General features: G+C 37.5%; 2 protein-coding genes across 6 annotated transcripts in view; one reads left to right on the forward strand and one right to left on the reverse strand.

Annotated features, from left to right (window-relative positions):
* Positions 1–353: 353 nt before the first annotated feature.
* Positions 354–5,086, reverse strand: LOC144015918 (DEP domain-containing protein 7-like). The gene is made up of 12 exons (XM_077516401.1): positions 4,856–5,086; positions 4,596–4,781; positions 4,242–4,383; positions 4,067–4,159; positions 3,750–3,931; positions 3,350–3,542; positions 3,115–3,255; positions 2,862–3,007; positions 2,647–2,789; positions 2,249–2,374; positions 984–1,059; positions 354–738 (listed from the first exon to the last, which is right to left on the reverse strand). Exons 1-12 carry the CDS (start codon positions 4,920–4,922, stop codon positions 539–541), a joined length of 1,695 nt encoding a protein of 564 aa, XP_077372527.1. The 5' UTR covers positions 4,923–5,086; the 3' UTR covers positions 354–538.
* Positions 5,087–5,176: 90 nt separating this feature from the next.
* The window catches only part of ccdc73 (coiled-coil domain containing 73), a 31,898-nt gene continuing 23,029 nt past the window's right edge, over positions 5,177–14,045 (forward strand). For 4 of the 5 annotated variants that reach the window (XM_077516396.1, XM_077516400.1, XM_077516399.1 and 1 more), the window contains exons 1-9: positions 5,590–5,644; positions 7,523–7,582; positions 7,801–7,879; positions 9,605–9,745; positions 11,556–11,627; positions 11,728–11,799; positions 12,424–12,459; positions 12,622–12,696; positions 13,604–13,642. In XM_077516396.1, the coding sequence (XP_077372522.1) occupies positions 7,835–7,879; positions 9,605–9,745; positions 11,556–11,627; positions 11,728–11,799; positions 12,424–12,459; positions 12,622–12,696; positions 13,604–13,642 (480 nt within the window). In that variant the 5' untranslated portion in view covers positions 5,590–5,644; positions 7,523–7,582; positions 7,801–7,834. Of the gene's footprint in view, positions 5,276–5,589; positions 5,645–7,522; positions 7,583–7,800; positions 7,880–9,604; positions 9,746–11,555; positions 11,628–11,727; positions 11,800–12,423; positions 12,460–12,621; positions 12,697–13,603; positions 13,643–14,045 lie in introns of those variants that run through there. The other variant, XM_077516397.1, reaches the window with a different exon arrangement.

The raw sequence follows: 14,045 nt of genomic DNA on the forward strand, positions 1-14,045 counted from the left end.
CAATAAAGGGGGAAAAAAAAAAAAAAAGTTATATTCATTTAACCTCATGAGATCTATTCACACATTGGAAGTTAAAATATGCTACATAAATCCAGCTCTTTGAGTAACAATTCGTTAAGAAACCGCATTGAAAATGATGGATCATGTTAAAAATAAGTAACATTAAAATTGAATTAAAATGTTTTGTTTTAAGCATTTTTTTTTTTTTTTTTTTTTTAAACACCATGTACCCCGGACTTTGACACAACGGTGTAGCAGAGATTTTAATCTTATTCCACTCACAAATTAGGGACTAGCGAGGTGTAGTAGATCTCTCAGTATTTTTCAACCTCTCCAAAACAAACTAGATTAAATGCATAACCAGGAATAACTGTTTATTTAAGTCCATTCCGACCCAAACGTTACCCATAACTGACAAGTTTAAACATTCTCCAGGTATATTTCATAAATACATTTATGACTTTAACAATGGTGTATTAAATATGCTGGCTAAACTTTTCACCATTATGACGCAAACAACAGATGCTAATGCGCAAACCTATAGGACATTAACAGCAGATTCACCAAAGTACTTATTAAATATTTCAGGATGTGCTCGGTAAAACTGCCCAAGTCGACGCTTTCTTTCCTTTGCAGAGATCTTTGTGTCCAGCTGAATTAAGTGAAGCAAAGACCAGAGTTCCTGATCAGTGGTGGTCTTTGTAGTGTCAATGGAAGTCCTGTTGGAAAACTGACAGCCTAAAAAACAAGAGATGAATTTGCATGGTAAATATTAAATATAAAAATTGTGCTGCATTTACAAAGATGGTTCTTTTCCAGGCAATAACTGCTATCTATGGTCATGGTAAAAATTTAATCCGAATAAAGTTACCATACCAATCTACTTTTCTATCCCTACGCATTTTCTTGACGATGCTATTTTGATCTGCTTTTCTTAAGGTGTTTTGTTAGCAACATGAGCCCCATTCAAAACAGGCATTCACCAGTGACATCGGGCTGTTTTGCCTGAACAAGGTCAGCCAGTTTGTCGCTCACTCCTTTGTGCAGATATCCAGGTGTCTGGGGCAAAAAAAAAAAAAAAAAAAAAAAAAGTGCATAAATAATTTGTTTCCACCAGAAAATAGCTTTTTGACAAGAATTTAACAGGCCTTTCAATACAAAACATTCCTAAGACCATTTAAATTGCATACATACAAAATGTTACTAAATATTCCATATAACCTTTCTGCTCAATGTAAATACATTTCCTAAATTGCATTGAATTCATAGAAACTAGCATTTCCAAAACGTTTCCCCCCTTCCCCTTAAATAATTAAGCAACAGCATTATCAACACCCAAATTTAAACACCCACCCACAAAATCACAAACATCCTTCCAATTTCACAGGTAATGGGTTTAGACCAGGGGTGTCAAACTCATGTTAGCTGAGGGGCCGCATGGAGGAAAATATATTACCAAGTGGGCCGCATCGGTGAAATATAACTTAAAAACGATTGCCGTCAATTATACGCAGATTTTTGCTATTTGTGTGCCAGCCCTAAATTACAGAGCTCAACTGTAATCATATTGCTCCAAAAAATAATACAAATGCAAATGGAACGCAGCAACACTGAGTTCTGGACATGTTAAATCTACCTGTATTGCATATATATTGTTCCCAGAATGCATTGCGTGGTACAGTTAATAACATTATATTGGCGCTAATCCTTGTCATATCTATTTGTGTTACCAGTAATTGAATTTGTCGTATTTAACACGCTTGTCTGTCTATGATTTAAATAATAATAATAATAATAATAATAATAAAACCATAACTTTAAGTTGTGCGTAAAATAATGACATCCAGTATGATTCCCCCATACAAGTTGCATTGCTCATTTGAGGACTACTTGTGAAGTTACAATTTTTATATATTCTGATTGTGGCCGACTGATTAATTAGTCCGACAGTACAATTATTATTTTTTTTAACTTTACAAAATCATCTTGTGGGCCAGATAAAACCACTTTGCGGGCCTGATCCGGCCCGCGGGCCTTATGTTTGACACCACTGGTTTAGACTGATAAACTAAACCTACTTCTGGAACTTTTATTGATTGTTGAAACTCATCTTTAAGATTTGTCATGTAAACGTTTGCGTGATTTTATACTATAAATATTCTACATGTTTGAAACTTAAGCCATAATATTGTATCCACATTTAAAATGATTGTGACATTGCATAAAAAGTACTGTCAGACTTTCATACCTTAAAGATCTCCTTTAGATTGCTTAGCATGAAGACCACCATCAGATCCTCTCTCTCTTTTGACAGAGCCTTGCTGTTCAGGATGGCCCTGGAAAAAGACCTCTTCACTGCAAGTCTGTTCTCCATCTACATGCACAACATATTCATATTAAGGGGGCATATCAGGCTTCTTGCCTGAAACTGAGCTGACAGAATAAAAAGCATGGTTTAGCTGTCTTACAAATTTTCAATTTTGAGGTCTTTCATAAAGAGCACAAAAAAACATGAATACATGAATTTTTTTTCAGCACTTACTATAGCTGAGGATAGTTTAGAAATAGGAAAAAAATGCAGATGAATTCTCAAATATCAAATCATTACTAATTGTGTTTTTTTTGTACTGCAAAGCATGATCGTACCTCCTTGTCCAGTTTTATTTCTTGTGCGTCAGCAGCCACTGTCATAAACGTAAGGATGTGGCATAGCTCTTCTCTGCATCTTGGTGTCAGCAGCTTCAAGCACAACTGGAGAGCTTCAAGTGCTGTGGCCAATTTTGCATTCTCTGGAAATGGATAACAGAATGATGAAGCCATGCTGGAAGGGGATTGACTGACGATAATACTCAAGTCTGTACCGAACAGATCAGTGATTGCTGAATATATCCCAGCCATTTGTTCAGGAAGTAGTGAAGGTCTATCTGTGTTGCTGTAGTGTCTCACCAGTGTGCCATACAGCAGCATCTTGCACTGAGCTGTGCCACTTTCAGAGAGGCATTCATTTCCTGGAGCCAGATTGTAAAATCATTACTGTACATAATGGCACGAGCAATACATGGAAAAATCAACTGCAAACGCCCTGCTGTCAGTTGTTGCTAGTGCGAGAACTTCCCTGGTGCGTTGCCATCAGCTTGGTCAGCGCTCTGCTGATCTTGAGGGAACAAGAGTGGCAGCTCTCTGCTCAGCTTCACTACTGCCTGGTCAGGGAGGAAGTCCAGGCAGTCCAGGGCTGCACGAAGCCACTCATCGTCCCTGCGTGATGAAGTGGTAAAATAAACAAAATTTCACAACTGTCATTAACTCTGATTTTTAATATAACGGCAGGTTTGAGAAAGACAAAACATACCGGGAGTCCCTGAAGGCCTTCAGGATCTGTCTGTCAAGGTGGTTGGTCAGGTCAGGTTTACAATGAGACATGGGATGTGCTGGAGTCGAGCCTGAAGGGATCTGGCTGATGTGAAGCACCCCTTCCAATATGGGGAGATCCACAATTTGTAATAACCTCAAAAGGGTTTGCTCCTGCCACACGGCATCTACCACTGCGGGGTGAGCACAATTAATACATAGCATTAAAAGTGAAAAGTGTGGCTGAATTTTTACTATTAGTACAAATGTCCACTCCTATGCTTTGTTTCAAGTGAGGTCTAATTAAAGTCAAGTATAAAAAACACACTATTAGTCCTCACAACTTCGCAGCTGCAAAAATGTATACACACTGTCCCCTTAAATGCAACTTCTTATTGTACCTGACTGTGGTAAAACAGAATGTGTCTCCACGCTGTTGGGACTCAGACTCAAATTTTCCACTCTAGTCTCCACTGGCAAACTGGCACTGACATCACTGCCTCCAGGACTCCCTAACTGGGGAACATGTGAGGATGTCTGAGCGAATTTGACAGGTGTGGTAGGCATTAGACATTTTGGCTCCCTGCAAAAAATAATAATAATAATAATAATAATAATTAAATACAAAATAAAAATATTACACTTGCACACATTAGGTTATTATTCAGGTGTTCCCACAACATGTAATGAGCTCAGTAGATGATTTAGGTTGACCTACCTGTCTGAGGGAGAACAAGCGAAGAGTTTCTGGATACTGCTGACAAGCACCCCCTTCTCCAAGTCTTCCTCTATTGGAGCATGCTGATGAAACCTGGGGGATAGAATTATTTGACCTCCACCTTGAAAAACACATTTCTGGTGAACTTATTGTATGTGGTGCTAATCAGACTAACCTGTAAAGAGCACTCTTGCTGTCCTGAAACGCAGCGTGCTTCCTGTCTTTGCCAAACACTTTTGTTCCTACCGTCTCAAACACATTACAGTCCAACAGAGCTTGGCACACATTCACCACTTTGTCCCGGCATGCTGTGACACCTTAGATTTTTAAGAAAAAGTGCAGTATGTTGTATGTGGTTAATATATTATGCATAGTATGGAATGCTCATCATTAGTGGGGACGGGAAGGGACATTATCAAAACAGTCGTGCTACTAGTGTGCCTAGTTTACTTATAATAAGGATAAAGAGCTGATAGTATTTTAGCAATTCAGGACAGCCATACATTAACCCACTGGTCAGCATCCTCACCCTCAAAGGTCTTATCACTGCCAATGTACTCTGCTACAGCATCCACAGCCTCAGAGCCCAGGAAGCAATCATTGTGGGACACAAGGTAAACTCGACGACGCCTTCCTTTCAGTGAAGACCTGAGGTGGGAGATGATGCTGCTTCCTAACGAAGGACACTGGGGTGCCTTCACGAACAACCCTCGAGCTAGGAAAACAACGACAAGGCATCGATGACATTATACCTGTCAGTCACTGTTTTCATGCCACCATAAAACATACCTTGAGGACGATTACGTAGTTTCTCAGCCAGATTCAACGCCGCAGCTCTTTCTTTAATTGTGGCCATGCTGCTGCTTCCAAACTTTGCAGCTGAGTCGGGGCAACGCAGTAAGTTGACAACAGGTGGCTATCAAAAGCAATCAACGACATTCAAGCGTCCAAATAAACCTTTTTGAATGATTGGATGAAACCACTAGATGCCGCTAAAGGCCAAGACTAGTGAACTCACCACAACCTCGCTGCAAAAACTTTTGAATTCATGCTATTTTATATTGGTTGGCAACCAGTCCAGGGTGTCCCCCGCCTACTGCCCAGAGCCAGCTGAGATAGGCGCCAGCAGCCCCCGCGACCCTTGTGAGGAATAAGCGGTCAAGAAAATGGATGGATGGATGCTATTTTATTGCTTTTACCAGAAAAGACGTACGTGTCTGCCACTATGACTGCCGCACCATCGTTTAAAAATACAACTTGGTGTTTCAAATCAAAGCGCTATGCTAGTTAAAAGCATAATGTTGGCGAGATTGATGCTATTTTAGCCAATGCTACAGTTTAGGCCCCTAGCAAATGTCATTATTATTATTATTATTATTATTATTATTATTATTATTATTATTATTATTATTATTATTATTATTATTATTGATATTTACCACTTTCAATTTTCTATATCGTCATAAAATTATATTTACGACGTTTAATATGCCCGTATGTCAAGCTTGTCATTGGTTGACTGCGTCGGACCGCCTCCCTTAAAAGAACATGAACTTCGTTTCAGGCTAATTTTTGTAGGTAGGTAATGTACGTCAGTTTGTTTGTTTTTTGTTTTGTTTTTTTGTTTTTTTAATTATGAAATTAGAATAATGATGCATCCTCATGACTTAAATTGTTGAGTAAACTGGACAAAGTACTAAATAAAGTATATTTAAGACTAGAAACAATCATGCGAGCAAGCACTAATGATAATGGGTTAGCAAAGTTTAAGTTTGGCTAAGTGAGGTGTTGATGTATACAGTAAACTGATTTTTTTTTAAATTGTTCTTTAAATTCACCTAATTTATTAAGATCAACATTGTTTGACTGAAACGAATTAATTATAAACGTTAGCTATATTGGTGCTGGTAAAAGCTATGACTACTGTAGGGTCACATCACAAAACGATCCCATTATAAATTTTGTTTCTTATAGAAGTCTATTTCCACTTAATCCTTGTATACTTTTCCCATATTTTATAATGTTGGTATATACAGAGGATTTAAAGAATACAGAAAAACGCAGCATTTGTCATGTATTGTTTATGGTTAAAGTGAGATTATTTGCTTGTAAATTTCAGGAACTGTGACTGACACACTAAAGAATTATTGATAGAAATGTACCATTTTCTGACTTATTTTATGATAGACTGTCTTCTTATGGCTTCGAGGTTATGGTTAATACTTACTCAACTGTACAATGAACAGTGTAAAAGACACTGAAGTTTACCCCCTCCGTCACACTCATAGTGACTCTCACACACATTTAACACACTTGCACGTATGAAGAGCTGTATAAATAACACACACATACACAACACTTTGATACAACTGCATACTTGCACTTCCACTTGCTCATCGTGGGGGTCAAAGTGTCATTTTATTACGCCTGGATAGCCACTTCAGGGATCATTTAATCCATCATCATGATTGATACCTGCGGATGGGTAAATGAGAGGAAAAAAAATCTGTTCTATTAACAGATCACTGGTTTAAGGTGACCTCCCACGTCTTGTGACATTTTCAACGTGTGTGTGCACGCGTGCGTGTGCGCGTGTGTGTCAGTTTACGGTTGTACAGGACCATCGACAGTGCAAATTAAACAACTTATATAATTTAAACAGCATTGACAGAAAATTTGTCTGTTCAGTGTTATTGCTTTGACCCCTATTATTGTCAATGGGCTGGTTCATTTTAATCTAGCTTGGTTCTAAAAGTGTTCTCGCACTACAATGTGAGAAGTATAAAACAAAGAAAGAAGAATAATCATGGTAATTTCATAGCCATTCGGGTAGATGATAATAATTGGCAAACATTATGAGACCTTAATTTTCACACCTAGTCAATGTAATTTCGAGAATTTGACTATAATGATTATAGATGGGTACTGTGAATAAGTGCAGTACCTAACTAAATAAATAAATTTAAAAAATCAGTATCTTGATGTTTAATTAAACAACCATCTGTTCATCCATCCATTTTCTACACAATTGTTCCTGTTCAGGGTCGCAAGGACCTGGATCCTTTTTCAGCTGAATTGTCAAGCACATACTGTAGACCACAGGAGTCCAAACTCGGTCCCCGAGGGTCGGAATCCTGCAGGTTTTGGATGTTTCTCTTATCCAACACATCTGAAGCTCATCAGCAAGCTCTGCTTAAGCCTGATAACGATGTTGTTCATAGGAACAGGTGCGTTGGAGCAGGGAAACATCCAAAACCTGCAGGAATCCGGCCCTAGAGGCCCCAGTTTGGACACCACTGCTGTAGACAGATAACCATTCAGTTTCGCATTCACTATCCCTGAATGGGAACTGAACCAAGGCTGCCTTCATGGAAGTCAACTCGTGAACTATTAACACTGTCCGAGCAGTCTGTTAACCTTTTTAACAAACTTTTGGCTTGTTTGTTTTGTAAACAGAGGCAACCTAGAGGGACATTGACTTGTACTGGAAGTGACATTTCCTTGGTAGATCATCAGGTATGTCTAAAGAAATTATCCAATCTCTCTTAATTTGTAAGGTATTACAATAATATTTGCAAATAATGTGTTCGACATATATAATACGGGGTAGAACAATTTAATTATCTTCATGAGATGGCACAGAGTTAACTCGTGTCCCCATTTTATAATATTTTAGTTGGGTAGTGTGCTGTGAGATTTTTATAACGTAAATGTTTTGTTTTTCCATGGTTTAGCTTGTGAACCACTGGCCTATGTTAAATCAGCATAATGGACCACAGTATGGATCCTGGAGTTCTCTCACCGAGCACAGTTGTAAGTTGTCACTTCTTAGAATCAAAGAGTCAAACCTACTGTACTGTATATTGTAGTGCAGGGGTCACCAAGCTTGAAACTTGAGAGCTAATTCCTGAGTAATGATTAATGCGAAGGGCTACCAGTTTGACACCCACGTCTAAATTAACACAGCTCAAATAACCTTTAACCTTTAAATCTTGGCATGTTAATTTGACCAATTAATGATATTTGGCTGTTTGAACACACCGTTCATGTTAATTACCGTATTTCTCAGAATAATTATCAATTAAACAATAATGTAGCAAGGTAGGAAACAATATGCATCACTTCATTTCTATACATCTCGGCAATTGCTTACATTGTAAAATGATCTGTTTGACAACATTCCTAGGAAATCCCAATGTCCTATCACTGGGGAGCTAAACTGGTCCAAAGGCACGTTTGTTTAACCCCTTTTAGAGCGTAACACTGAGGACCAAGTTGCCTTCCTCTCATTTCATTCACCCATTCACTCACGTTATGCTGTATCTAGAATTATTATGGACTTTTATATACACTATGGGCCTGATTTAGTAAGATCTCAAATAGTGGGTGTTAAATTGCTTGTCCACCCAAACAGATTGCACATGCTGATGGTGGGCATGTTGCATGTGAAGATTGCGGTCTTTTAATCTTTTAATAAGATCTCAAGTAGCAGGTGCTAAAATGCATGTTTAGTCACTCTTAACAAATTGGGAGTGTTCTTGGCAACAGGTGTAAATCGGTGGAGACAGTCATGTCAAAAGATTGTTTTTTGCTTTACAGTAGGTAGCTCTGATGGTTTTCACCATGGAAAATTTGGGAGAGCACCACAAGAATAAAATGAAGTTTGATGTTATGGTAATAAGAGTTAGGGGAAGCTTCTGGGGGATATCCTGACATCCTGGGAAAAAAAATTCAAGCAGAAGCCGTCCAAAAACACACGGTTCAATGGATGTAAAAATTGTGAAGCTGCTATCAAATAAGAGATCCTATGTTAAACTGTAACTTCACCCGTTTAACTTGGTTTTGATTGAAAATAACTTTTGCTTCCAGCAAATACAAATTCCGAATGCTGCAAATTCAACAAATGACTATTTTCAGTTATTTACAACCTATGAAATGTCTTGAAACACTGCTATGCATAATAATTTGGAACACGGCAATTAAAAAAAAAATAAAAAAAATAAAAAAAAGTTTTTATTTTTGAGGAAAATACTGTTATCAAGCGAGGTTTGTTAACTTGGAAAACTTTCAAATTATTCTCGAACACTTGATAACTTGAAAGTTATGCTGAGTGCCCTTTGCGTAGACTAAAAATCCATACATCCATTTGCTAACCACTCATCCACCGTGCCGCCCTGACTAAAAATCTGATTTTAAAAAATAAAATAATAATAATAATAATTTGGAACAGTGTAAAAAAAAAAACACCACAAATTATCTCATGTTTAATACATCACATTGTGCATGCTACTGTAAATTTGATCAATTTGCATATTATCCTTCCAGAATGCACAAAATAAAATGCCCAATGGACACAATCCTGGGTACACATGGTTATTAAATTACTTCCATATCTTTTGAATGCCGCAAACCCTTAGTAAATCAAGCCCTAAGTGTTACTGCCTGCATTTCTTTAACATCCATCGCCAGCAGTGTACTGAAAAGTGTCAGTCTGACAAACCTTGTATCAATCTAATTGCTTGATAATTAATTAATTAGGTTGGAGTATCAGTGGCTCCACAGCAGAGGCCTCTACTGAACACCCCTTGCCAATCAGAAAGTGGGGGAACCATCTTACTGCAGTTGCTGGAATTTAAAACACATCTGCTTGAGGCTGTGGAGGAGCTGCACATTCGAAGGGTACAGTAGAAAATCACACATTTCTGTCCATGTTCCGTTCATTTTTCCCATGGAAACAAGAATTAGAACCAATGACGTGCCGTGAGGTTCGTGACCGGTGATGACGGATATAAAAATATAAACCCAAAATAGCAGACATTATATATTTTGACCTTAATCGAAACTTTTGTTTTTGAACGATTTTAATTATGCTTCAATCAATTTCACAGTGTTCAATAAAGTGATAAACTGATAACAAGAAAAAGTAGGAGTATTTAACATAACATCAAGTTCCTTGTTGTTCCTTGTTTTTTTGTAGGTTTTTTTTGTCGTATATTTAGTGAGGAAGTCAACCCAAAAATTGTCTTTACAATAATATGATCTGTGCAGCCCCACTCGTCTAAACACGATATTCTGATTAATATTGTGTTTTTGGAATATGAATTCAGAAGCAAAATCCGCCAGTTCTTATCCATTTTAGGGGGCGGCCATTTTGCCGCTGAAAAAGACTTCGCAGTTGCTCAGGACTCAGGTAACGTCCAATCATAGTCCAGCTTGTGAACATCACATTACCGAACTCAGAGAACAGCTGAGCCGTGATAGGTCATTACTTTGCATTATATTACTGTACATCAGACTAGAGGTCAGACATGCTATATTGCCCTTGACCAATAAGTAAAAAGTTAATTTGTTTCTAAATAGCAATGTGGGCGGGGGCAATCATCATCCCACCCTCAAGCAAGCACATTCAACCTGAAAGAACAGTGTCATGTGCGTAAAGGTTAGAAGAGCAAAAATGTGATGTTGACTGTTTTTTTGTTTTTTTTTTCAATTTCACTTTTATTGTTATTGTCATGTTAACTGGAAAAATCAGTCTGATCCTCCTCATGGAAGAGGTTAAGGAGTAACATGTCATCATGGTGTTGGTACTCAATATTGCCAATAGATTTGACAAGCCATTGACAGTGATTTTAAGTTTCCTTGTAAATTAAAGCTTTACATGAAAGAGCATAGAGGAAGGATGCTTGTATCAAATATGGTTTCATTTGAATTTGATCTAAACAAAAAAACAAATTGCTGTTGAGAAGAAAATAAGTACTCAGTTCATCACCAACAAAGAACTGTATCTCCAAATCGAGAGGGAAGATGGCTCAAAGTTTGTTTGTTTTTTTTAATTGAAAACTACGTGCAATAAAACAAATGCGATGAGACCGACATCATTTTCTTAAATTCAGAAAATGGATGGAATATGGACATTATTATTATCGTTGTTTTCTAATCAGCTCTGAATAAATCTGTTGTCCTGTTTGAATTAGGATAGTACACATTCAGTAAAGCTTTAGTGTATTTTCACAACACTTAATGCACTCAACGCATAAGGATTATTTCTCAAAGGGAAAATAGCTTTATCTTTTTTGCAGCACTGAGCTGGTACCATAGTTTAATGTGAGCTTATAAAATAAATTTACAGAGTTAAGATGCTCCCTCATGCGCATAAATAGTCTCATGGCCATCGAGAGAAATTGGCTTTTACATGGTTTCTGGGGGCTTAGAAGGAGGATAAGGACAGCATACAACAAATATCACCTCCCCTCTAATGCTAATCTCTCTCAATGGTGTACTTATAATGAAATAAAAGAATAAATAAGTGAAACTTTTGATCCTTTCCAGAATATCTTTGCCTGTATATTATGTATTTATTTTACTTAATGTACTTCCAGTATTTTCATGATATTCTTCACCTTTTGGGCGTAACTACATTGTCAGTATAGTATGTAAATAAGTAAAGTTTATTTTATTTATTTATTTCATAAATCTCTCCATGGTCCAGGAGGCAGAAGCTCGATTTGAGAATCAGATCGGTAAAGTGGTGCTGGAGAAACAAGAGATGGAGTGGAAGAAGGTATGGTTGGATTAGGATGACAGTTGGTCTGGCAATATTTAAGGTTCATTACAAATGACTGTTTCATCACTTAATGACATATTTCCCCCGATCATGACAGGATTCATTACAACACCAAATAGAAACAGCTACAAAACAGCATACAGAGTCTCTCATCAATGTTAAAAAGCAGGTAGGCCTATATCTAGTATCAGTCTCAAATGTGCTTCCTTTTTTTGTTTGAATACAAAATGTTGTTGTTGGTGAGGGTGTGATTGACTAGGTTACTGAGCAGAAAAGTCTAACAACAAGATCTTAAGCAGAAAGAGAACTTCTTGTTTGGTCTGCATAGCATGTGGGCAATAATTCATGTTCCGGTATAATTGAATTCAACTTGTCCCCAAATTACCAAGTAGACTTTTGCACCTTTCAATTTCTGGGATAAACGAACATTTAAACATTGACTTGCAGTTCAATTGGCTACTGCGAGGCCATGGCTTGTGAGGAGGTTAGACTAATATGTAGTAAAGCTGCTTCTCTTCTCCTCCTTCATGGTACACTGAATCACTTCACCTCTTAAGTACAAAGCTACATTTTAATCGTCTCCTTGAGGGGAAATTCAATTTACACGTATGTTTTGTCCTTTAACATGATGCACACGTCGTCCAAATCTTTATTTACAGTGCTCTCAAATGTGCCATGTTTCTATCTGTCCTAAAGCAATGAGCTCAGGCAAGACAGAAAGAAAATCATACTGATTTTCTCTATTTGATCTATGACCACACCAAACATCTTACATCTTGATATTTTTCTCAAGTTACAGGCCAAAATAAGAAAGACAGAGGAGGAGAAGGTACGACCATCCCAGTCCCACTGAATTTCCTTCAATTACTGTTTTAGCAGTAAATTTTCTCATCTCACTTGCAGCCTCTTGGCAATTGGAATGCATTCTTTTGCACTGAGCTTTGGCTTTTATTACTTTTTTGACACTCAGACGAATATTGTAACATTGCAGGGGAAATACCAGGTCATTTCTGAGTTAAAAGAGAAGGAGATTAGCAACTTGAAAGAAGAACTGAAGTCACTCCAGGTACTGAACTTGTGCACTCTATCCACTTATCCTATTCTCACTATCACATTTATTACTTACATTTTCTCATTCATACTTAAGGGGGGAAAAAAGATTTACCGTAGATCTGTTCTAAAACAGAAGAAGTCCTCTGCTCAGTCAAGGGCAGAAGGTCCAAGCCAATTTGGCTTCCAAAGTGTTTGTCCTCAGGCTCGATGCCATAGAGGTGACAAAAAGCCATCCCCACGGACCGCTGCACTTTAACGACCAGCCGTCTTGTGTGGAGACAATTGAGGCGCTATTTTTTTTTTTTTTTAGATATTCTATCCAAGAGACATTAACTGCTGTGTTTGGCTAAGTTGAGGCCCAGCAGTCTTAATTCTTGTGACATGGTCTAGTGATTCCTTTTTTTAATTTTCACATTTTTCACATGCACTGTTGTGATTAAAGCACTTCAATCACGAGCATGTTGACAATATGGTAAATTACAAGTTTACGCAGCTGGAACAGTTATGTGTACTTAAATCGAATTAAAAATGTAAGGTTTTATATTTGAAGTTACCTTAATTCCAATAAATTTACTAAATTTAGAGTTGTTTTCATATGTTTCTTTAAATCTAGTAATGATTATAAAAGCAATATGTTAAAAACAAAAATCATACGCACACAAAGGCCCTTTTTGATTATCCATGATATTACAAGATCCCTTTGTTATTGTGTATTTATTCTGGAAAAAAAATAATTGTATTGTGGGTTTTTTGGGGGGGGGGTTCTATCCGTTTTAATACCCACCAGCACTTCTTTATACACAAATTGTCAGTTTTGCATTTAATTTCTGGGCAAATTAACATTATTGTAATTTTAATAATCATTACGATTTAAAACTATCTGGTTGATTTTGGTGTAAGTTTGTTCTTGTCTCTTACAGCTGCTGAAGTACAACTTTGAAAAGAAATCCAATGAGTTGGTAAGGAGGTTTTTAACTTGTTCCAGTCGTTGACAGAAGATAGGTGGGAGTGAGAAAAATTTAATGACTGGGGGATAGGAGGACCAGCTTTTAGATGGAGGAGCTCATCACCACTAACGGATAGGGAGACTGTGACACTTGAACTGCCATGACAATATTAAAATATTTTATAACCGGACCTCGCTTGGTTGAACGCTCTTCCTATGCCAGTGGCACGGTCAGGGAGTTAAAGGAAGGGCGGTGTATTAGGATAGAAGGGAGTGAAATGAGACCGAAGGGAGTGAATTATTGAAGAACGAATGATACAGACAATCAAAGTGTAATGGCAGTTTGCAGAGCGCTTAAGCTCTGTGAGGCATGGACTTTGCTGATGCCTTCATTCCACAACAACAACACTGCATGT

This window comes from Festucalex cinctus, chromosome 3, assembly GCF_051991245.1.
Source record: "Festucalex cinctus isolate MCC-2025b chromosome 3, RoL_Fcin_1.0, whole genome shotgun sequence".
NCBI classification, from domain to species: Eukaryota; Metazoa; Chordata; class Actinopteri; order Syngnathiformes; family Syngnathidae; genus Festucalex; species Festucalex cinctus.